This window comes from Chroicocephalus ridibundus, chromosome 2 (genome assembly GCF_963924245.1).
Source record: "Chroicocephalus ridibundus chromosome 2, bChrRid1.1, whole genome shotgun sequence".
NCBI classification, from domain to species: domain Eukaryota; kingdom Metazoa; phylum Chordata; class Aves; order Charadriiformes; family Laridae; genus Chroicocephalus; species Chroicocephalus ridibundus.
The window spans coordinates 5,250,936-5,275,779 of record NC_086285.1 but is presented as its reverse complement, the minus strand read 5'-3'; the positions used below and the strand labels follow the sequence as shown (position 1 = coordinate 5,275,779).

Sequence of the window (24,844 nt, the reverse complement as noted above, 5' to 3'; positions counted from 1 at the left end):
GGTTTTTGTCAGTTAGGCTAATGTTTGGACTAGATGGTCTGAAAGGTCCCTTCCAACCTAGGCGATTCTATGATTCTACGAAAAAGGAGAACAGAGCACAGACAAATTTCAGCTAGTCATTCAATATAGATCTAATCTTGCACAGGCAGTTCTATTACCAGAATTGAAACAAGTTAGTGTCTGTCTCCAAAAACACTGCCTCATGGCTGAAATTTTGCAATGACAGAAATACACCACTAGGAACATACGTCAAGCACAGGACAGGAAGTGGCCTCCTGATCTTCCAAAGCCCAGGTCAAGAAAGTCATTGAGTAAAAGTCCTTCATAAATTCCTGAAGCTCTAGTTTAACTACTAGTTAAATTCTTCCTCCCTTACCTTGCTCCTGGACCCCTCTGCTCTGCGGGCTGGAAATCATCCTCTAATATCTGCTCACAAGACTCTCTGTAGAGCACCTATACCCATTTCTTCTTGCACTGACATTGTCCTTGACTGTAAGTAGCTCTTCAGTTTCTGATTTTATCCAACAGTGATGTATTTATAGGCAGCAATAATACACCTTTCCCGCCTTCATATTGCTAGGCTACAATACCACCATTTCAGATGCAGCTTATGAGACCTTCCACATTTTAAGAATATAGCTCTCTGGGCACACTTTTAATTATGGGTATTATTCCAGGTCTTCAGGAGGGCTTTGTTCTCCTCTGTGGTTTTTGCTCTAGGTAGGGTCTATACAAAGAGCCTAAAGAAGAAGTCATACAGATAAGAGATGAGCGGGGGTGGGTAAAGGCATTGGGAAGCAAAGACGTCAGCCTAAGGTTAATCATCTGTCCTTCATCTGAGTTGGTGAGATGAGACACTTCAAGTAATTCACTGCAGGAGAAGACCAGGTTCTGGATCATCTAAGGAACCTGAAAGTGCATAAGTCCACGTGACTCGATGACATGCATCCAGGGGTCCTGAGAGAAATGGTGGATGAAGTTCCTAAGCCGCTATCCATCATATTTGAGAAGTTGTGGCAGTCTGGTGAAGTTCCCACTGACTGGAAAAGGGGAAACATAATGCACATTTTTAAAAAGGGAAAAAAGGAAGACCTGGGAAAGTACAGGCCAGTCAGTCTCACCTCTGTGCCTGGCAAGATCACAGAGCAGATCCTGCCCAGGATCAGGTCGTCTACGAATGATTTAGCGCCGGGTGCCCCACGACCATGCGGTACGCGACGGGGGAGAGGCGGCGCCCCATCCGTCCGCCCCTCCGGTCCCGACCGCGAGCGGCGCTCCGCACCGGGCCCGCCCCGAGGGCGCCGGACAGCCGGACAGCCTTGAGAGGTGAGCCCGTGCGAACCTCATGAAGTTCAACAAGGCCAAGTGCAAGGTCCTGTATGTGGGTCAGGGCAATCCCAAGCACAAATACAGGCTGGGCAGAGAATGGATTGAGAGCAGCCCTAAGGAGAAAGACTTGGGGATGTTGGTTGATGAGAAGCTGGATGTAAGCCGACAATGTGCACTCGCAGCCCAGAAAGCCACGAGCATCCTGGGCTGCATCAAAAGAAGTATGGCCAGCAGGATGAGGGAGGTGATTCTGCCCCTCTACTCTGCTCTGGTGAGACCCCACCTGGAGTACTGCATCCAGTACCGAAAGGGGCTACAGGAAAGATACGGAGGGACTCTTTATCAGGAAGTACAGCGATAGGACAAGGGGCAATGGTTTTAAACTGAAAGAGAGTAGATTTAGATTAGATATCAGGAAGACATTCTTTGCTGTGAGGGTGGTGAGACACTGGCACAGGTTGCCCAGGGAAGCTGTGGGTGCTCCATCCCTGGAAGCGTTCAAGGCCAGGCTGGATGGGGCTTTGAGCAGCCTGGTCTAGTGGGAGGTGTCCCTGCCCATGGCAGGGGGGTTGGAACTAGATATCTATAAGGTCCCTTCCAAATCTAACTATTCTATGATTCTATGACTTTTATAATGCAAACCAGTACTAACTGTGCAGATAACCTATCCACTTGATATAACCTCAGTATTTAGGCTCTGACAGGTGTCAGATCACATTGCTCTATGAAACTTGCTCTACATTTCCTCTGACAGGTTTCTACAAATCATTTAATCAAACTCTTGCATTCTTACTAACAGAGGCCTGCAGCAGCAGTCTCACCAGCTGCACACCAGACTCTTCAGAGGCAGTTCAAAGGAGTTTGGAACAGGGGGGAGATAAAGGAAAGTAGATCTTCCTCTCCTAAATGCTAGGAAATGGTTAAGGGGAAAAAAGAAAAAAAAAAGTGGCTATGTTATTTCAAGAAAGATATGTTTCAGTCTTTTGAGAGAAAAAAATATCTGAGATTTAGGAAATCTGTTTGTAATCCTGAGAAAGCAAGGGGACGCTGCCTCAGGCCTATAAAAAAAAAAAAATATCTGATGTTTTAAAGGGGAACTAGAAAGAGGTAAATTTAGGGCAAAGTCTCTCTCAAATCCTCAATTTGCTTTTGTTACCACCATATTAATGACAAAAGATGTTATACCAATGTTTGTGGTTTGTTTTTTTTTTACAGCTGCCTTTATCCAGCAACCTGTGCAGAAGGACATGGCATTTTTAATCTCCAGCCTGTCTTCCTTTCAGCACCGTCCTTCTTTATTGGATTCATAATTCAGGAGGGACTTAGATGTTTCCCAGAACAAATACCTGTCTTCCCATACTACTTCTTTGGTCACTACTGCATAAATAAAACATCTTCTGATTGAATCTAGTCAGGTCACTGCTGGCCATTGCCAGCAGACCTCAGGGGCTGGTGTAACAGCGCACTAACAAGGAAAAAGCCAAGACAAAGAAATTTGGGCTTCTGCATTATCAGCAACAGTAAAGAAAAAATATGATTCAAAAGAACAACAGAAGTGTTCTAATACTTTTTTTTTTTCTTTTTTTTTTTCTTCAACTTGATTGGTATTACTGATAGCAGGATTCCTCCTATTGAAAATTTCTGCTTTACTATTGTGAGAATGTGATTACTTGGGACGATGAGAGCCGTGTCAGCGGGAACTGCCTGTGGGCACCTGAGGGATGGATCAAACCTTTACTATTAATGAGAACACACAGACAATGAGATTCACAGCAGCGCGGATACATTTAACAATGCCCTGTGAAGTGCCCTGAGCAAATCTCTCCAGATCCTGTGCTGGAGATCAATGCAGCTCTACAGCACATTTGGTTTATGCACAAATTTCTCATTTTTCCTTCTCAGCATATTTATTTTTGTTTGAGTGCTTGTTTTGTTTTGTGTTGTAAAGACAGCACGGCTTTTAAGACCACCTACATTTAGACCTTGAGGAATCAGCCTTGACTTGGATCTTTAGGAGCTGACTCAATGACTCATTGCTATTCAGTCAGCAGGCCAACAAAAATCAGGTCCAACAAAAAGTGAAGTTGGGCTTCACTTTTTATTATTTAGGTGCTAAATTAAATGTTTACTGGCTTATTTTTCATTGCACAGCCAAGAAAATAAGATTGGTTCCGATGAGACAGAAGTGGAGAAAACAAGGCTGGAATAGGTCTTCACAGCAAAAGGGAGCTCCTGGCTGAGTTCTCCCTTCTCAGTTGTGTTGGGGTCTCCTCGCAACACAAACACAGATGGCAGATGCTTTCATTACTTGCTGCTACATCTGAGCTTTCTGACCCTCAAAATATCTTTTGGTGTAGGGTTCCTCAGCTTTTAGGACAGTAGAACATTTCTACTGGCATAGAGGGTGGGTTTTGAATGGAGGGCAGAGACTTTCATAAGGAACTGAGGAAGACAGGAGCTGCGGACAGGATCACATTGGACACGTTTGGAAGAATAGGGACTAGACCCAGTTCTTTCCCCTTCCCACTTGAGCACAACTGAGGACTAAGCTTCCCGTCACTGCAGCAGCTACCTGGCCTGGGGCAGCAACAGCAATGGTGAGGCTCATGTCCAAAAGCAGAACACCCACCTCACGAGTTCCTCACCAAAGCAATACTCTTTAACATGCCTACCAGATATTTCACCTGCTCCTAAAACCTCCAGTGTAAGAGATCCCATAGCCTTCCTAGCAGTTATGTTCCAATACAGCAGGTGTGCTCCAGTCTTTTCCTTCATACAGAACTGCCTTTGACACTCCATTGGCACTGACAGACCAAAGGAAAATGAACCAGGTGATGGGTGAGAAGCATAAAAATACAGAGCAGTAATAGAACTTGAGCATTCCCAGAGGTCTCCTCTATCTTCACCCTCAGCAGGCACTCATGGAGTGAGGTAGATGGGAGGAATGGGGCAGGAATAAGGAATTGATAGATTTCTGCTTTGGGTCAAGATGTGGGACTATCAAACCAAGCCTTCAGAGTCTTCTACTGTTTCTTTACTCAGGAATTATCTAAATTCTCCCATTTCGCCCAATTAGTAGGTGCCTTCTTCCATTGAAACTAAAACAGGAAAAAAGCCCCAAATAATAGGACTGAATTATCAAAACTGGGACACTTGGCTCTTGGGACACTTTGAAGAGGTAAGCGTGATGAAGATGTGCATGATCTAGAATTTGTGTAGGTGAAATCTGTAATGCAACATGAATCTAGACTGCCTTCACCGGACCATTTTTAGAACTTTTGAAAACAGGTGTAACTCTACAGACACTGAGGGAGCTCACGTTGGTTAATGCTGGCTGGATGCTAGACTTTTTTTGCATGATACAGTGGGAATTTGAAGAGATGGACTATCTTAACTCACAGCATGTACAGGGAAGTACTGAACTGCTGCAGTCCTTTTTAACGCTGAAGCTGATTGCAAAATTTAAATCTTTAAGTCAAAGTTTAAATACCAGAAGAACAATTTAAAAGAGATCAGCTAGGCAACTCCTGTGTTAGAAGCTGGATACATTTATACCATATTGTCTAATTGGTTTTGCGTTATTTACTTGAGCACTTATAAAAGATTTAGCATCGAAGCAGAGAATATAGTTACAATGAATAATTTTCATTCTTTATTCAGTGTAAATGAATTCAGGTCTCCAAGCACTGTGGGAATTAGCATTATGCACACAGTAAAAAGGTTGAAATGCAAGTTTAAACTGATGCACCATAAAATTTTTAAACTTTATTTTCTTCCCATTAGCATAGATTATTCTGTTTATAGATGCTGGGGTGAAAGAAGATTCCTGTTGTTAAGAAGAAAGACCTTTTCATTAGGAATGCTCAGGAGGAATAATTAGCATAAGACTTCATAGGGATGCTCCACTCTAGGAAAGCAGTAACTCGTTTCACTTAGGTGACTGTCAATCATCATGTTGTAATCCTGTGGGGGGGCGTCCTCCACCTGTTTCTCCTGTGCTACTGATGTAAGATTTTTCTCAAGGATTGTCATTGCACAGCACTTAGTGCAGTTGGTTCTAAGTTCAGGTTGAACCCCTCTAGACAAGATAGCACACATAGTACAGAAACACCCGTCAGGTAATCCAACAAATAACGCAGAAATATCCAACCAGTACACTCCTATCAAAATACATTCCTGTGACTCAGGCTATTTACATACAATACATATGATGACTGATGCACTTCTACCTACTACTTTCTACTAAGTTTCCTTCCCTCCTGCCCTTTCTCTTCTCCCTGTAGCCCTAATTCTTCTTCACAGACTTTCTTTCACCGACTTATCCATTTGACCTGACAAACTCCCTAACGTAGCACTGAACCAGGGAACTTTCTATGCAGTTTCATTGATTTGCATTCATCATTTCATGAGCACTGGTGGGGATAAAGCTCCTCTAAAGGTGTTTCTCTTGTTATTTCTTAAAACTTCGAAGTTCTTTAATGCAAGAAAAATGGAAATTAACCCAAAGCAGAATGGAAAGATTTTATTCTACCTCCTTTGGTCTAGATCTAGGCATTGTTTGTCAGGGAATGCAAAATGGTTTATGTTATTGTGCACTGCCTTATAAAAAAGAAAACTTGCCCCCAAAACTTGCAACTCAACACTCAAATCCCAGCTTCCCTTAATGAAGCACTCTGTGCTCACTGAATTTTTTGCTGCATCAATAAATCATGTACAGTTCTCTTCCTGAATACAAATAGGCTGTAGGTCCTACACACTGAAGCCACCATTACAGCTCACCCAACGCATCAGTCAATAAAACCACGCACATGCTTGGAGTGGAAAAGCCATGACCATTTTTCAAGAGCATACATGACCTGGACAGAGTTATTAGAGGGCTTGATTAACCCGGTAAGTGTCACACACCCAACCAAGTTAGAAGCATGCAAACAGATTACTCACCTCAAGCACAAGAAAAGCATAAAGGCAACTATAAGGGCCCCTACTGATATACAGTGCCCCAGGTAGTTTATGATGAGAGCAATCTTGTAATGGAGCGCATACTTCCTCTGGAGGTAAAGAGATAACATGATTAAATCAGTATGACTCTCTAAGCACTGACATTAGGGAACAGTTAATCAGTTTAGGAAACAGTAACTACTTTTCTTGACTTTAAAATGATATAATAGCCCCAGGGCTGATGCCTATGTATAAGCCAAACATGCTGCCCAGGCTCAAAAGTACAAGTTTGGTTTCATTTCAGTTTGGGATTTGTCCACAGTTTCTCACAAATCTCATCAAAAAGTTATTTTTTCACCCTTTTTTTTCTTCAATTTCCTCAGGATTTCTTATTTTCGTTATTACGATATTTTAAAACTTTGTTGGTTTAGAGTGGCAAAGCTACCAAAGACACGTCTTCTCACAGTTTCAGAAGTTACAAAACATTATTTTGTTAGGAAACTGCATGGTCTTAATGAGCCAGGGTATGCTACTTTCCTACTCAAATGGTTTGGTTTTCATACAAAAATGAATCAGTTGTCAGTAAGAAAAAATAATAATCCCTTTGCGTACAGGCAGATTTTTCTCTGAGGTACATTCTTTGCAAGCTACGATCCTTATCTTTCAAATTGAGGGCAGAACCAACGCAGACTGAAAGAGACGGAATCTGGTGATGTCCTTTCAGTTTTGAGAGAGCCTCATGAACCAGAGCCTGTTGTTTTTAGAAGCAACCCAAGTATGTAGCGAAACTTAATGTATTAGTGTGTATTCCCTAGGATGCTGGGGAGATTACTGGTAGGTTCTTGATCCTGTAAACGAAAACTTAAGCACAAAAGTGCTCCCACCTAAATCAGTGAAGTTAGTGATGTGACCAAAATTTGACCTTGAAGTAACTGGAACATTCTTTATTGGTGGGGTGCTCCTGGCTTCAGAGAAAAGAGAAGCAACTCCTTTCTTTGCCTGATGGATAGGAAGAAGTAGAAAAACACTATTCAGAGAAATACCGAAGCTGGTTCAAAATTGACAGAGGCTTGCAACTTAAGTATAAACGCCTCTGAAAAAAACTATTTATTTATTTATTAGTTTTGGCATTTGTTTCTTTTCAGCTTAAGCAGATCTTTCCCCAGTTTGGGACTTGTCCTCCTTCAGAAGACTGAGACCTTTGAAAAGTAACCACCTAAATTTCCTCATTTGTGATAAAAATATAACAGTAGAATCCTACCAATGGCATCAGTTTTCTAATTTTGGTTGAACTTCCTTTGTTTCATTTTTTCTAACAATTTCCCTTAACATTTTATTCCAGTCAAAGGAATTTGTCAGTGAATGAATGTTTGGATGAAACCACAACCAGCAGCTGTAGTTAATCTGTTCCATTGTTCTGTGAAGATAGCATCTTCCAGCACTTCGCCAGAGAGCAAGCAAGCGCTCTTGGAATCATTTTTTGTGATGAAACCTGCTTATATCTTCAGCACATGGAGTAATGTGCTGTTTCTGGACAGAACTCAACCATGTAAGGTATTTATAAGTCTGTTATAAAATCCCCTAAAATAAACTTCCCCATACACAGGCCCATTTTCTGAATAGCCTTGAGGAGAAAAAAACACCCAAACCTGAAAGATATGAATTCCACACTGACTTTTATTTATCCTTTAGTCACAGGGACACCTAAAGGGGAAGAAAACACACTTGACCTGATGTGCCTACCTGAAATGCAAAGTTGTACTGTGCAGCTACTAACTGCCTTGCTTATTTACTTTCCCGCTTAATTCATAAAATCATAGAATATCTCAAGTTGGAAAGACCCATAAGGATTATCGAGTCCAACTCCCTGCTTCTCAGAGGACTACCTAAAACTAAACCATATGACTAAGAGTGTCATCCAGAATTGCTTGTGTAGTGCTAGAAATCTTCTCTAAGATGACAAGGTTTCTCCCAGGCCAAGGATCCCGCTCTTTGAATCTGACCCTTCAGCTCCCTCCTTTGGCTCCTAACGACTGTTTCAACTTCACTCAAGTTTTAAGAAGGTATGGTTCAAAACACGAGAAAATTAATCAGGGAAAAAAAAATATAATTAAGCCCCTCTTTGATGCACTGATGCTGAAGGAAAAACAGGCATGACTTATTTTTTCTGTTGCTGACACTAACAAGGTTTCCTGAAGGCGAATTCAGATATCATGGAAACAAGAACTGCCTCAGTGCCTATGAAAAACTAAGCTGACAGGGTAGCAAGATCACTTTCCACCAGCCTACATGCAATCTGCATCTCTGGTAGAATTGGAGACAGCACCTTCAGGGCTTAAAAACACGTGCCCAGAATGAGCCATGTGTTGGCCAAAGCTCAGTTCATGTAAAATACTTGCATAAGTCTTTCCTGTCTCACCCTCTTGAAGACTGATACCTTTAAAATGGTAATAACCTCCTACTGTTACCCAATATTTTTCTGCTTCCAGAAAGATATTTCACTTCTCTAAAATGCAGATATAAATCTTGTTCAGGCTTAGGAGGAAGGTCGTTATGTTAAAAAGGAGATAGAAAAGGAGAGGGTCTGGACACTGTTAGCTTTGCTCTCCGGACAACAGCAGGTCACATCACTGGAGCTCTCTTCCATGCCGTACCTTATACATGACAAGCACGTTACATCAGACAGTGCGGTTATCTTGCAGCCGGCTTCTACCAGGAAAACTGAGTAAGCACAACTTTGTGTCTTTACTTGCACCAGCTTTGCAAATTTAAGGCATGCTGGGCTCCCTGCAGCCAGGTTTCAGGCTAATGATGGAGTTATTCTGTCTAGAAAACTTTTTCCTTTCCTTTAGCTAGGATGTGACTGCTAACCTGTCCAAATTGGCTAATGATTTGAACTAATAAACACCTAATGATAGCAGACTCAGCTCTCCAGATGACAAGGATCTTTCTCCCTCTAACAGAACTTCCTGACAGGTCCTACCAGTGTTTACAGCACGTGTCTTCCTGCAAGGCTCTGCAGGACCCTCTGCAAGGCTCCATTCCCAGTCAGTTTAGATTTCTTCCTGTTGCCAGGATGATCTCATCACCAGTACAGTTTAAAGATACCATATCTCCTCTCCAAAGACTTTCAGAAGCAACCGGGAAGTATTTTTGTCATCCAAGATGCCTCTGAGTTCATTGCTTTCCTGTTCTGAGCCAGCTGGAAGCTGGGCAGCTGTGGCTAATATGTGCTCCTAAGCAGGATTCATTAACCTTAGCCCAGCACAGTGCTAACTCAGCTACATAGCTTAAAGCCACCCCAAAACATTCGCAGAACCAAATTCATGTCCAGCTGCCATAGGCCACATAGAAAAGACCAAAGTCCCTAATTTATAGTTCTTTTTGGAGGCTAAGATGTATTTTTTGCTGCCCGAGACTCTCGTTTGTCCTCTAACAAGAGCATAGATTTGTACCAGATACAGCAAAGGTCCCTTTGACCCAGGAGCTTGTAGGTGGAATGCAGGGGGTTGGACTAGATGATCTCCAGAGGTCCCTTCCAACCCCTGTCGTTCTGCGATTCTGTGAAGCTTTCCATTTGTCACACATTATGCCAGCAAACAGACAGTTGGATCAAAATGATTTCTGTACCTGATTCCTGTGCCTGGAGAAGGAGCTAACTGATTGTTCAGAGGAAGGATTCAGTCTGACGTCAGGACACCTACATTTGGGTGTCTACCCAACATCTGAACCAATACCTGAAGGGAGGGCTAGGAAAAGTTAGGCACACCCAGGCATCTAGTTTGAGGTGCACTCAGGAGTCTCTGGGCTTCCTAGTTGGTCCTGGTGACAGACCTTCTGCTGGTGCTACTGAAGGACACAGGTATTTCAGAAGGCCTGTGTCACACCTGCCAGGTGCATAGAAACACACTGGGGCATTTTAAACTACACCGTGTGACTACACACAGGCAACTAGAGCCCAGCCAAAGTGGGAATCTAGGAGCAAAGTCCCAGAGCACACTTTTGCCAGCTACTGTCACAGGTCTCGACCACAAGTAAAGCAATGATGTATTAATGTAATCCGGTGAATGTGTGTTACAGGAGCATATACCCCTAAGACTGACCCACAGTTGAAAAAACTAAAATTTCCCTTACTACCTTACCAACGTTCTGTCATAAAGCACGTAGCACTGGACACGGGGTTTATCTTGAAAAGTTCTGTTCCTGTCCCATATATCAATCACTGCATTTGAAGTCAAACCATGCAATTCTTTAGCACTCTGGCTGTGAGTGGCCAAGCTTGAAAGTAGTGTTGTTTTCGGTATTAAAAATAAACATGAAACACAGGCCGTACCTCCTGGCTGATGCTTTGCATCTGCTAGGATCAGTCAATAAATAACAGTAGACCAACATGTGTGCTTGCATCTCACCTTTAATCAAAATGGAGGCTTATGGAAATCTGTGGTGATTTTTTATTTTTTTTTTTAGATCGCAAAGCAACCCAAGTATTCATCTGTAACACTGAGCATTATGTAGAGATTTCAAAAATATTCACAAATATTAATATTTGCAAAGCTTGTCGCAAATCTTTAAAGATCTAATAAATGAGTTTTTAAGCTTTTGCAAACAAGGGTGGGGGAACATCTGCACTTTCATCTGTTTAAGGAACATGCTATTTAAGACGTTTTAAGCTATCACCATAGCTGCAAAGTTTTTAAAAGCAAAAACAGAGTAAAGGAAATAATCCTGTCCTCTAGTAACAACACTTCTCCAGCCTCTTCAAATAAAACTCCTCTGTATTTGCTTGTGCAGAGATAGGAACCGTCATGCAGACAAACACATAAAGAGTGTCATTAAAATACAGCAGCATTTTCCCGAGCTGGTGGAGCAGACTGCTACTATCAGCTCAGGCTTCCCATACCAGCTAAAGCACATCAAAGATTTTGAGTCTTTGCCCAGCTCTGTTCCCCATTCTCTAAATGAGAACTGGCTGCTACACACACCCTCCTCTTGCTCATTTTTAAGAGGGTGGTTTCATAAAAGTGCAAATCCATTTCATTCAGAGATGGTCTGCTACCATGGTCCGCTGTCCCCACCAACCCCAGCCACGCTTTCACTCCCCTTGCTTGTGCCGGCCCCAGCACTCCTGCAGTAATGCAATAAGATGGTTTAGGGAACTGATTCATCCAAAAAATGAGCCAGTAAAAAGTTAGTTTTTCATTTTAAGTGGGCAAGAAATGTAAGGAGGGGCTGCACTGGCATGGTCCCAACTTAGATCAGCTTAAGGGATAAGCCATGGGAGCCTCTCCACTATTCTAGACCACCTTGAATGTGTATCAGTCTTTCTGGGTGGCAGTCATGCACTGGTACATTTTTTCTTACTTTCTAGAAGCCTCTAGCAAATGGAGGTGGTGGGGGTGGGTGGGCTACCACCAAATTACCTAGCCAGTGGGTAAGAGTAGGCACTCCTGAGCAGCTGCTGTGTAGTTAGCTGTTTTCTGATTCACTTGTCAAAGCCCACATTCAGCAACAACATGGATCTTACTGGATGGATGCTGGGCCACAGCCAAAGCACATCACGACTGTTTTGGGTAGATCACCAGCCCAGATAGTTCCCGAGTACTAAATCTGGACTAGCTCTGCAAGCAGCCCTCAGCAGGTGAGATCTTGTCTTCCTCCTCTCTGTTCCCAACTGGCATGGCACGACTCCAATGACAGAATGAGTGGAATGAACCCCAAAACATGAACAGGCCTGAGCTGCTGGGCTCCACCCTGGTTCTTAGAGGGGAAAGTCAACCCTGGCAGAGAGAAAGCACAAAGCCTATGTGTGCTACGTACCACAGCACTCAAAATACGAGGAAGAGAAAGAGAACATGGCGTGAAAGGCTTGAAGGTTTAAGCTGTGTGAGGAGGAATGTCCATGATGCCTCCAAGAAAAGCTGAGGCATTTGACATGAAAAGGACTTTGCATAATTGCTTGCAGACTTTCTGAAGGAGCTTAACCCTATATGCTAATTTCATTCTGTAAACTCCTATATAATGCAAGACTGGCTTAATCTTTTAAAGACAGCTGGGACCCAAGTCTGCTTTTTATGTATTTTTCTGTTGCTGCCCCTTTACATATTTGCTGAAGGGAAAAAGACACTGAGATCTGGAAAGGCCAATTGTTGATGAGACCTCAGAACTGATAGGTACAAGGTGGAATCAGCTGGTGAAAGCTTATTTTTCAGTGTCAAAGAAGCTTTTGGTCTTATTGTTATTATTCCTAACATTTACCGGAGCAGCTGTATGCTCTGAACAAAGCTGGGAAGGATCTGCATAAACATACATCATCAGGGACAGAGTGCAATAAAGCATCCTTTTTTAAAAACCATGTGAGTAGGGGATATGGAGAGCGGATAAGTGATTTGCCTGAATTCACAGGGAGGATTTGTTGCAGAGACAGAAATGGAATCTATCTCAGAAGTCCCAAATTAGTATGTTAACCTTAAGCTTCGCTTTGCATTCATGTATGCTGAGAAATGTCATTGAGAAGAACGAAGGGAAAAATACAGACCTTGTCGTCCAGAATAGGCTCGCACTGAGAGTAGTTTATCTTGGAAGCCCATGTCCCATTGCCCAGGCATTCTCTGTAGGCATTTCCTGGTACGGATCAAAATAAAAAAGAGATGAACACTCCGTGTTGGACTTCAAACAGCCTAGCAATTTCACAAATTAAAAAAAAGGTTAACAGAACAGATTATTCACAAAGCAAATCAATTTATCCCACCTCTGTGAGCACTAGAACAGCCTGCTGAGGAGAAAAGAGGAGAAAAAAAGGACAAACACATCTGGAGACAACAAGTATTTAAAGATACTTATTGATAATATTTTCTTACAGCATATGGGTTCAGAAGGCAGCAAAGGTATGAGAAGAATGTTGCAAGAGAAAGCTTAATGTTAGTTTAGTCTTTTAAAAAAAAAGTTAAATAATGTATTCAAAAATGGGCAGAAAGGTTTAGGTCTTTAGTGCTCCACCTAAGAGCATGGTATGTGTATGGGAAACCTATTGTTCCCGTTTATCCCACTGTAAACTAGAAGAAACATTCCTGGAGACAGTGATTCTCTAGAGTCTTCCTATGCAACACCATTATTAGTAAAACTTCTGCAAAGAACCTGAAAAAGGTGCAAGACGATACCCCCACCTCCTAAGCCTGGGGCAGGGGGGCTGGGGAGGCCACACGAGGATGTCTCTGACCAGACTTCAGAAATGCGTACCCCTAGGTGAGGGGGTGTTCACCAATCCTCTGTGAAAAAGAAACCCCTTCTGAGCTTTTCCCAAGGTGCCAGTTCTGCCAGAATGTAAGTGAAAACCAGGAATTACTTTACTGAAGCAGAGAGATTTCATGTCCGATTGCAATATCACCCCGAGGAGCCCTGGGAACTGTGTGTAGTAATACTGGGGGCGAGGAGGTGAGTTCAGTTTCTGGCAAGGACTCTTCACCTCAAGGAACTCAGAGAGAAAACCATGCAGTTTTGCTGTACAAAATACCTTCCTCTGTCCATCAAAAGCACATCCAATCCCAAGCAATAGGTTTTTTCCATGCTTATTTTGAACTGCGTCTTAGAAACCAGAAAATTAAAATAAAACAGGAAATTCAGAAGGATTCCCGAAGGACACGTAGAGACAACTTCCTAATGAACTCGTCATGATGTTATTGCTGCTCTTTATCCAATTTCTTCTTGGGCCTTTGCCACGGTCATTCAGTGCTAGTTCAGCATCCAGCCATCAAGAAAATAAGATATCAAATAAAGGCATCAGATTGAACATTTCTAAAAGTGCTGTTGACAACAGCCATTGAAAAAGGTAGAAAGACTTTTGCAAAGGTGCTTTTTCCTAAAGAGATGGAAAGTCCACATGGAAAGCAACAAGGAACAGTTCATCTAGATGTTCCAGATTACACCATATCCATACGGAACACTGAATTTCATATTGCTATTGTCTATTTGCACTTTTTCTTCCTTCTTGAAGTGACAAGGACAAAATAAAGTAAAATAACTGGTAACATTTGCGTCAACTACAGAAACTTGTGCTAAAAGTTAAGAACCTCAGTTTCCATTTCTGCCACTAGTTTACAGACAAATTCACACACTTCCCTCTCTCTTTTACTGGAGAATCAGGTACAGGCTGCCATTGTCTGTACAATTTTTTTGTGCAATTTTTTCCTGAAGGCTAAACAGGTGATTAGCCTTCTTTCCTCACTGCTCTGTTTACTATTATTCAACATCTCAAGCTAAATGTGTCTCAGGGCATCTTTCACCTCCTTCCTCTGTGACCAGGTGGGATTCAGGTGGATGGATCCCAATTACATCCCTGAAAGCCCTTGTATTTGGCCCCTCCTTTTGGCCAGTCCTGAAGCTCTCCGTGCAGAATGGTTGCTGATTTTGAGCCTCTGTAGCAAACATCTGACTCTCCAGACACTGTGTGGGGAGCTTTGATGCATAGTTGGATACTGAATCCCACTTCCAGGATAGCTCTCATAAGAAATCCTTGTTTTATTCATTTTGATTCTTCCTTTCCCTCACCATATCTTTCCAGCTAGGGTGTGGAGACTGCAAACACAATCAACACTATGAAACACTTAGAATGGCCAACTGCGTCTACATAAGCACCTGAGAGGAAAAGAGGCAATTGAATCAAGGGGTTATTTATCCATGTAGAAGGAAAACCGCTCTTCTTTTTCTGACTTCCCTCTAGATGAGAAACTGACAGAACGCAAAAATAGCTTGAAGTTGGGTGAAAGAGAGGGGGAGTGCCAAAACTAGGGAAGGAAGGGTCCCTTCGAATATTTCTCTTAGTTGAAAAAGAAAGCAAATATTAGGACTGCTTTCCCCATCCACACTAACTTCTTCCTCTGCTCTTCTCATTTCCATTTTACAGATACAGAAACAGAAGCAAAACGTGAGTTCTTGACTTCCTGAAAATGGCCTGGCAGGACCGTGGCAGAGTTGTGAACCATCACAAACCATTTATTCTACCTTAGCAGGCTATCGTGTCTCTGTCTCCTGCACTACACCTTCCCTGCTCATTAAAACCTTCTTTTGAGAAAGATAAATGTGTGTCTCATGTTTCTTGTCCAGAAGAATTATTAGAGAACAGGTCGTGATCAGCAAAGCAAGACTAACTGTAATGAATGCCATCCATTTCCACCTCCATTTTGATGTGTAACCCCTCGACTTAGAATATCAGGAGTCATAAAATGTGCCTCTGAGCTCTCTTTCAGTGTAATGCAGGAATCCTGTACAACACGTACATCAAAGCAGTTATTTGAGAAACAGCGGTCTGGGTTTATGAGCTGTCACACCAGGCTCTTAAATGGTGAGTATGTGAACAAGACCAGGATAAAAATGAAACTCTGAATTTCTCTAGTCCAAAATCTCCTCCAGTACCAGCTGCTTCTCGGAAACAAAAGCAGCAAGGAGATCTGACTTCTGGGAATGCCTCATTCCATACTCTAGTATTCATAAGTAATTTATACCCCAAAGCAAAGGTCTACTTGCTTTCTTCCAAATGCCTTACGGCATTAGTTCCAACAGCCACATGGAAACAAATTTCCGATCATCCTGAATGTATTTTCATATATCTATTTTAATAACATAATACAGATCTTTTACCCAGTGCTTTAAAGGAGAAATGTCCGATTCAGTGAGTGAGGTAATACCAGAGAGTAAGAGCCTCACTGCAGGCATCTGGAAGAAGCAGCTCTTTGTGCGCAGATGAATCCCATGGCATACAGTAAGTGAGTCTAGAGTTTCTTCGGGACATTGGACCAGTCACATACGCACTGGACAGGGGCTCACTGCGTTCACAGGCACATCTGGGGTGTGCTGAACACCCTGTGTGTGCTTGGATATCTCTGCACAGAAGACCCAGGATAAAGTAATAACAATTTCAAATAATCATCTTAGGCTTTTTCACAACAGCACACAGTTGCTTCATAGCATCCCTGCTCACTGTCAAAAACAGCACAGAGAAGAAGAAGAAATAACTGGCACTGGACTCAATGACAGGCTGAGTCACTGGGACATGCAGGGTTGTAGCAGTGATCACGGCAGCAAAGAGATGCCGAAAAGATGACAGATACACTGGTTCTACAAAAGACAGCAATGGAAGATATGTGTCCCCCAGCTTCAGAGTATGTGAAGGAAGAGAATAAGGAAACCAACAGTCAGTGATCCTACCAAGAGACTTCTGTGATCTCTTTGGTGATTGAACTTCCCGAAGAATATTCCTTCTCACCTGGTTTTCCAATGAGAACTAGGATTAATGTGCTTTGTGCTAGAAGCATTCTTGCTCTTTGCTTTAAAGCACTGTGTACAGAAAGAGACTGGATTAAGTTGTTTTTCTTAACGATTGTCATGAAAAATAAGGAGAAAATGGAAGAGTCATGACGGAGAACTCCATTGTAGAAACAAATAATGAACACCCAGGAAGAAAAGAACAGTTACATGATCTTTCTAGGGCAACAATAGTTAATGAGAGCTATCAGCACTATTTCTTTTATTCTTAGTTTAAAAACAAATTGTGCCAATTTTCATTTCCTTAGACAAATGACATACAGTATCCTTTCTCTTCATATAATTTCTCCTTCCTTACCGACTTTTTTCTAAAGAACAGATACACAAAATAAAGAGATTTTTGGTGCTTATAACTTGTGGTTATTTGTGCTCTGTGTGCACTTGCGTTCATATAATACAACTGGACAAGCAGATTTAATCTTCATGCAGACGAATAATGAGCAGTAGGTGACTCATGATGACACAGGCAACACACAGCCATTATACACATAGCTTTTGACATATCATCCAATATTCATTTCTACACTTCAGCCTACGGCCTCTTCTTCGACTTTGAGAAATGTTGATTTCCTTTTGTTGTAGATTATTAGCAACATTTGTGGCACTTGATTGCTTCTGCTTAACCATCAGTCCAGGGGACCGGCAAGGAGGTGAAAGGGAACTCCCTGAATAGACAGAAATACCCAGCAGCGCTCAGACTCTCACTCCGGTTGCTAACTTCCAGCAAATGTATTTCATCCCTTGCAGGCAAGCCAGTAACATATGCATTTTAGTATTTCCTCTAACGGCTGATTCAGTCATGCTGATCATAGTCATATTTTATCACTAAAGCCAATGACAGCAATGGCAGTATTCCCAGAGTCAAATGCAGCAATCAGAGCCCCTCAGACCATGCTGCGATACCTTCCACTGCTCTTCCTGCTCTGTAGAGGTGGCTGCTGTTTTGATGGCCCAATGCCAGCCCTTGATTCCACACACCAGCCAACATTTTGGCTCCATACACAACATAGATGCACGTACACAAAGGCAGTAGAAGTACCAATATCTGCAGTTCTCATGGGCTCTAAGGTGATGTAAAAGGGATCTCCATGTAAAAGGCACTTCCATGTAAACAGGACCTTGACAGGCTGGAGAAATGGGCTGACAGGAACCTCATGAAGTTCAGCAGAAAGGGAAGTGCAAAGTCCCGCACCTGGGAAAGAACAACCCCATGCACCAGTACACGTTGGGGGCCACCCAGCTGGAAAGCAGCTTGGCAGAAAAGGACCTGGGGGTCCTTGTGGACACCAGGTTGAACATGAGCCAGATGTGTGGCCTTCACAAAGCAGGTGAAAGTCATCCTGGGCTGCATTAGGCAAAGCATGGCCAGCAGGATGAGGGATGTGATCCTTCCCCTCCACTTAGCACTGGTGAGGCCATGTCTGGAGTACTGGGTCCAGCTCTGAGCTCCCCAGCACAAGAGACACACAGATGTACTGGAGAGAACTCAATGGAAGGCCACAAGGATGACGAAGGGACTGAAGCACCTCACATACAAGGAAAGGCTGAGAGAGCTGAGACGGTTTGGCCTGGAAAAGAGAAGGCTTAGAGGGGATCTTATCAATGCATATAAATACCCAAAGGAAGGGTTCAAAGAGGACTGAGCCAGGCTGTTTTCAGTGGTGCCCAGTGACAGGACCAGAGGCCATGGGCACAAACTAAAACACAGGAGGTTCCTTCAGGAAACACTTTTCTACTGTGAGGGTGACCAAGCACAGGAATGGGTCGTCCAGGGAGGTTGTGGAGTTGTGGAGTCTCCCTCTTTGGAGATATTTAAAATCTGACTGGACGTGGTCCTGGGCAAATGGCTCTAGGTGGTTGGACTAGGTAACACCCAGCGGTCCCTTCCAACCTCCACCATCCTGTGATTCTGTGATTAACAGGACACTATTATGCTCTGGAACAACTTTAAAACACAGTTTAGGTTCAGTATTTTACATCAGTTTGAGAGGTAAAACACTGACCTTAATTTCATTTCTAACAGCAGCTGATATTGCATTTCCGAACAGAATATGCAAAGAAGAGTAATAATTTTTATTTTTTTTTGACCCTGTTGAAGAACATAAAGCCTTTTAAGTAGTGGTAACTCAATCTGTATAGATTGGCCTGGTGGCAGGCTTGTATTTAGTCAGGAAAAGTCCATTAAAAGCATGAAATAAACAAGAGACAGGAGCACAGGGTAAAGGTAAGTGGATGTAATTCTCAGCAGGAAGTTAACCACATCCTTCCAGTCATTAGCAGGTGAAAGACAATTCCAGACCCTGCACGCATGCAAGCACTACTGTATTGGATCTTGTCCTTCATAACTGGAACTAAGCTGGTTTTGAAAAAGATTTTAGTCATCTTGCTGTGTCTCACGTAGATGACTTTCTGACAAGGTTTATATTTCCAGTCATCATTAAAATGGAAATCTGGCTTCTCCAACTACTTATGCCTTTCATCCTGGATCCCACGAATACAGAGTGGCCCTCTAATCATGAGATAAGGTCATCTGCTACTGGAGTTAAGGGAATAAATCGGCAAATGAATAAATAAATAAAACACAGTCTGTTAAGTTCTGCGCTGTGCACAGCTAAGGGTATCTGACTGCTCTGACAGATTGCTGATCCATGTTAGCTGTCAGCCAAGCTGAAATGAAGGGTCTATCAACGAGAAAACCAGAACGCCCACTGAACAAAATCCCTAGAAAGTACAAAGTTTTGGAAAGTGGAGTTAGCAGTGACTATGGCAATCACAGATACAGCAAACAACGGAAAGAGCACAGTGGGTCATGTCATCCATCTCCCTGCCAACCGGATTTGTTCAGTCCAGATTAAAAAGCATAAGCCCCAAGAATTTCTAGTAATTGCTTTGTAAAACTATTTCAGACAGTCTGTTAAATCTCTCCACTGGGAATGTTTTTGCTGATATCCTAAATAACTCCCTTGGCCCTTCCTTTTTAAGACAATTATTAAACTCTTTTTGCCTCTGTATTGCCCTCTGACCAAGTTGATAACTTGCCTTCTTTTTCGGGGTAGGTTAGGCCTACATATTTACCACAGGCAGAGTTCAACCTTATAATTTTGGAATATCATCTTGCAACTAGCCTTCTTCAGCGCATCTGAGCAGTCCCTTCCTACACTGGCTTCAAGGCATGGCAAAGCAGGCTGTATAGAACCCAGACAATGGTGCCCCCAACATGGAGGTATTTATGCTAAGTTTGCCAATGGAAAGCAAGCACAAATAAGTGAGTGTTTTTTCCTTTAATGCAACATTAAAATATGTCCTGTAAAATAGAGGGCTCTAAAATCAGAAGAGATAGTGGAGAAAAACTGTCTTGTCTCAGTGCCAGGCCTAAAGCTGGGTACCGTTTTCTGAGCTGAATAAATGATTTTTGAAATACACAGTTTTGGGGCAATGAGAATCGCTTGCTAAGTCTGGACCCAGGTTTTACCACCAAAAAGAAAAAAAATTAGAAAAATTTAAAGAACACAGGAGTAAACCAAACTAAACCAAAAAATCCCAGCGTTGAACATGGAGTCCATAAGTTACAACATGGAGGACTTTGACTCTGGTCCTTCCACTGCTGGACTTCGAGACGACCTTGAATCCTTCAAGAATCCAATGGATTCCTCCCTTTCAGAGTGTCCTAATCCCTGGGATATCGCATGATTCTCCCAGTGTTTCCTCCAAATAATTTTTATTCATGTTCAAAACAAGACATTTTCCTAGGTATTAAGCAAAAATTCTTCTCTTGGGTACTTATCCATCATGATCCCAAGGAAATCCAACAGGAACTGCATGATATAAATTCCTTGGATTGGCTGCTCAGATTTCATAGGATTCAGATCAAATGAGACAGAAGAAACCTGTGTTGCATAAAGGATATATCACTTCATGTGTACACTATTTTTATCCCTTTTTCAAAGCCTCAGAAAAACAGCAAGTGTCTAAAAATAGGGACTGAATCATGGGGCTATAAATTATTTATTCATGTGCCATCTTTCCTCTTTGGTGGGTTTCTTCTGATTGTTGCAGTGACAAGCTAGAGCCAGGTAGGATTCACAACGCACCAGTACACTGAGTGCTATTTCTAGAAATCGTAAGTGACAGTGGTATAATTGTAACAGCAGTCAGACGGCCATGAGATTGAAAAGAAAAATATCTCTCCACATACTTTATTTGTGAATGAGGGATACTCAGACAAAAATAAGAAGAGGAAAGAACAGTTATCCAACCAATGCTTATTACTTTGTACATCAGCCAACATCAACCTGAAAGCCAAGCTTTGTGCAAAGAGAGGTCTTCGTAGCTGTCACGACTGGGTTTTTTTTGACATTCGTGTAGAATTATAATGCACTTATAGGAGAGTCTTGGGAGGCAGATAAATAATACTTCAGGCAAGAAACGTTCCCCTAGAAAAACATTTCTGACCTCAGCTCTGTCTAGCTCACCAACCTGATGTTTCTTCAGGCTTTCAAGCACATAAGAAACTTTGCTCAGCTTTCTGTTGTTTTCCTTTGCCAAGAAGTCCTAAAATGCTTTATGAGAAGCTCAAGCAGTCTAATTACGCTCACTTTCTGCATCGATTTCCTATCTGCTAAAAAGCTCAAATGATTCACCCAGGTCATATAACACATCAAATGCAAAGGCAAGAACAGAACCTTTTAGAAGTTTAGACGTCCTCCAGACTTCTTCAGTTTAGAAAAAAACATTTCTGTGGATTTCTAGCCCAAGCCCTACCCCATTAGGCATATTGATAGATTATAGTCTTGCCAGCATCTTTGTGCCCACTCTTACACAGATCCTCTCACTCCTGTATACAGCACTTCTGAACACAACTTTCCTTAGACAAACTGAGCAGGTTTCATGCTGCTGGTCTAAAGAAGCATAAAAGGCTGTCCAAGGTATACAGTTCTGGTTGTCTGTACCTCTTTCTCCACCTCCTATTTTTCACCTAAGTGCTGAGGTCCAAGAATCAACCTTTATTAAATCTTCTCCAGGCAACACTTGGCTGCTTGCTAGGCAGGCTGGCTAGGAACCTACTTGGTGTGCTGCCCTGTTCACTGCAAACCCTACTGAGACCTGGATCCCATGTGCATCTCCTTCCTGGGCCAGCCAGCTGTTCCCTTGCTTCTCATTTCTGAGAGGCACCACGCTGCTGGGCTGTAGTTAGATCTAAGGGCTACGCTTTCACCTTCTTGACAACAGTTGATTCCAGGACCCACAGCCTGGCCTCTTTGTCCACACTCCCATTACTGACCTAAGTAGGTCCCAACCCAGAGTTTCTGATTCTGATGTATCATCTCCACTGTGCTCAGCAGGTCACTCTTGCCCTGTCCTAGGTTGGGGCTGCCTGGCAGCAAGCATTGCCATTTTAGCACCTTAAGAAAGATCCCATAGACTGAACTTTGCAACACTGTCAGAAAAGTGTCTTTTTTTAACTTTCTTTAATGAAATAGCTGTTAAAACTCTACACAAAAGAAAGTACACGTTCTTTTTGACTTTCCGATCCGTTGCAAGTCAAGCCCACACGGATCTCTTCAGGAAATAAAATGACAATTTCTTGCAATATTTTTCATTCTTCTAGGGTTAACAAAAACTGTTCCATAAAATACAGCTCTTTGACACTGCATATTCTGTTTCTTTACAACTTCATTTTGACCTGTTTCAGGATTGAGGTGTGGACAGTGGCAGGGAATCCCCAATTGGTTGCCTTTTTCCAGAATGATCATGGCATGATCAAGGATGATTGCGGAATTATCCTGGAAGCTGCTTTCTTTGTCACATCTCCTTACAGCTCCTGTTGTAACCCTTCTATTAATCATTCAACAGAACAGAATTATTATTCATGTCTAGAATTATTATTCCTATAAACTATTAATTTACTTAGGAAATTATTTCATGGTTTGTGGTTAAGAAAACTCTTGTTTTGAAACGCCAGGACCACGCTGTTACAGAAACAACTGAGGGAACACCAAGAAGACAGGGAGGCAGAGACAAGCGAACAAGCTCACTAGCATTTGGTAAATGCTCAGTTAATCGGGCTTTCACAAACATGCAAATGCACGGTTTTTTTCCTCATACTGATTGACATGACAGAGTTTGGGCTACGTGTCCAAAGCACTAAGGAAGGGCAAACAGGAAAATAATCCCTCCTGAGTCAAAAAGTGCTGCAGTGCCTGAAATTAGAAGCATAGTCTGTGACAGCTTGCAAAGTTAATTATTTTGGAACAAATGGAGGTTACTTTCTTCTGTATTGGGTTAGTGTGCTGAACTTGACATGAAGACGCAGGGCGAGTCTGCAACCTGCAAAGGCTGTTTGCACTTTACAGCTAATTCCCTGAGACAGCACATGCAGAAACGTGAACACACATAGACCCAGTGGTCTTCAACTCAGACCTGCACGTATCTTTAAGCAGAAAAGATAAAAGAAGGAGATTATGAAGGAATCTGTATTGAACTACTCCTTAGGTTATCACCTTTTCCCTTCACCTGGTTGTCTGCACAAGGGGAAAAAAAAAAAAGCAAAAAGAAAAAGCAAAAAAATCACAAACCTCTTCCTTCTAGCTGAACAGAAATCAGAATTTACTTGACTATCAAAAAACCTGTTGCGAAATAAAACTTTGAAATTCATGCTGGGTTCAACATTTCCACACACACCTATTCAAATTAATCTTTGCTGAAAGGCCAGGTATCACACAAAAGACCAGACATTTGTCACTCATTTAACATGCACAGGCATCACTTCCAGTTCAGCAAGTCACAGAAACTTGGATTGCTGGAAACTAAAACAGCACCCAAGAGCAGTCTCTCTTCATGCTTGCCCTATTTGTATACTCCTCCCTACAGATGAAACCGAGCTCAAGATTAAGACATATTAGATGTAGATGCTTATATGTAAGTGAAGGTTATAATGTACATGCTGCTAGATAGACATCTAGTACTATTTGAGATGGCCCACGGTGTCCATGCCATCCATTCAATCTAGGACATCCAGATAGCGCTAGATTCTTAAGTTTAAGCAACTGAATTGACCCCTAGTGATTGCAGCCAGCACAGTCTAGACTAAGATTCGGCTGATCAGTGGCCGTTTACTTTAAGGAGCTGAATTGTTCTTCCATTGACTACATCTCTATTGACAATAGGGGAAACTCGATCGCATAGAGCACATATAAGCACCTTCACACAGACGGCTAAATTTAGGTGTCTGGGCAAAACAAAATATTGGCCTGTAATTTGATGTGGAACAACCACTCCTATCTCTGTTTAAGCACTTCCCTCACTTGAGTCTGGACAATGCAATTGTTTTAAGAAACATAGGCTACCATCCAACTCGTGTTCATAGGAATCATGCACAAATTGCCAGGAAAACTTCTATGGCCCAGAACACGTGGGAACAGTCACCTACACAGATACCTGAAAAACATGAGTGAGAAAGGTGTAGTCTAAGAAGAGTTTCTCACTGCTGGTTAGTCCAACGGGTCATTAATTCTGCCATTGTTGTGTGGTGGCAGGGAGTTTCTGGGAAGCACTAAGGCTGGAGGAGGAAAGTTGTTACCCAGGGCTGCAGCACATTTTGTTTCTCAGCCTGACAGACAAGGAGAGCACGGAGCTATGAAGCTCCCTGCCTAACCCCCTTCTGGAAGGCTGTCAGGGCACCAGCTGATAATGATGTTTGATCTTTATAGTAATTGCCTCTTAGTTGAAATTCAGAATTCAATTAGTCACTTGCCATAATTACTGAACGCATAGAGATGGCAATGACAATGAGAGGTGTAACTGTACTTTATTACCCGTAGTAAAGCACAGTGGAATTGAGAAGCACTATGATCTGATTAACACAATAGTGGGAAAGAGGGGAAAGGAGCCTGAGGCTGGAGTTCTCCTGGGACAGCTGACTCGAGAAGACAATTTGTACAGTCTGTTGAGGTAAATGAGTCCCAGTGTGCAGCCTCCCTCTAGTTTAATTTCTGCTGAGGTAGGTGGGAATGTGGGGACCAATGTTCTTCTCACGGAGCCTTCACTGCCTGGAATTTATTCAGGAATTTGGTGGCATTATGAGATCTGAGTTGCAATCACGTAAGCAAAGCACAGCAGCTGTATGAATGGTTCATGATGAAGCACAGAGTCAACGTTCACCGGGAACTCTGACCTGGTCCCAGTTAAGAGTTCTGCAAAATCAATGAGACACATGGTTGAGAAAAGGAGGAGATGGTGGCTGGGGATGGGACTGGATTCC

General features: G+C 42.4%; 1 protein-coding gene across 2 annotated transcripts in view; it reads right to left on the bottom strand.

Annotated features, from left to right (window-relative positions):
- The window catches only part of CRHR2 (corticotropin releasing hormone receptor 2), a 167,685-nt gene that overhangs the window by 62,929 nt on the left and 79,912 nt on the right, over positions 1 to 24,844 (bottom strand). For both annotated transcript variants that reach the window (XM_063324316.1, XM_063324317.1), the window contains 2 exons: positions 12,803 to 12,888; positions 6,271 to 6,377 (listed from right to left, as the gene is read on the bottom strand). In XM_063324316.1, the coding sequence (XP_063180386.1) occupies positions 6,271 to 6,377; positions 12,803 to 12,888 (193 nt within the window). The remainder of the gene's footprint in view (positions 1 to 6,270; positions 6,378 to 12,802; positions 12,889 to 24,844) is intronic.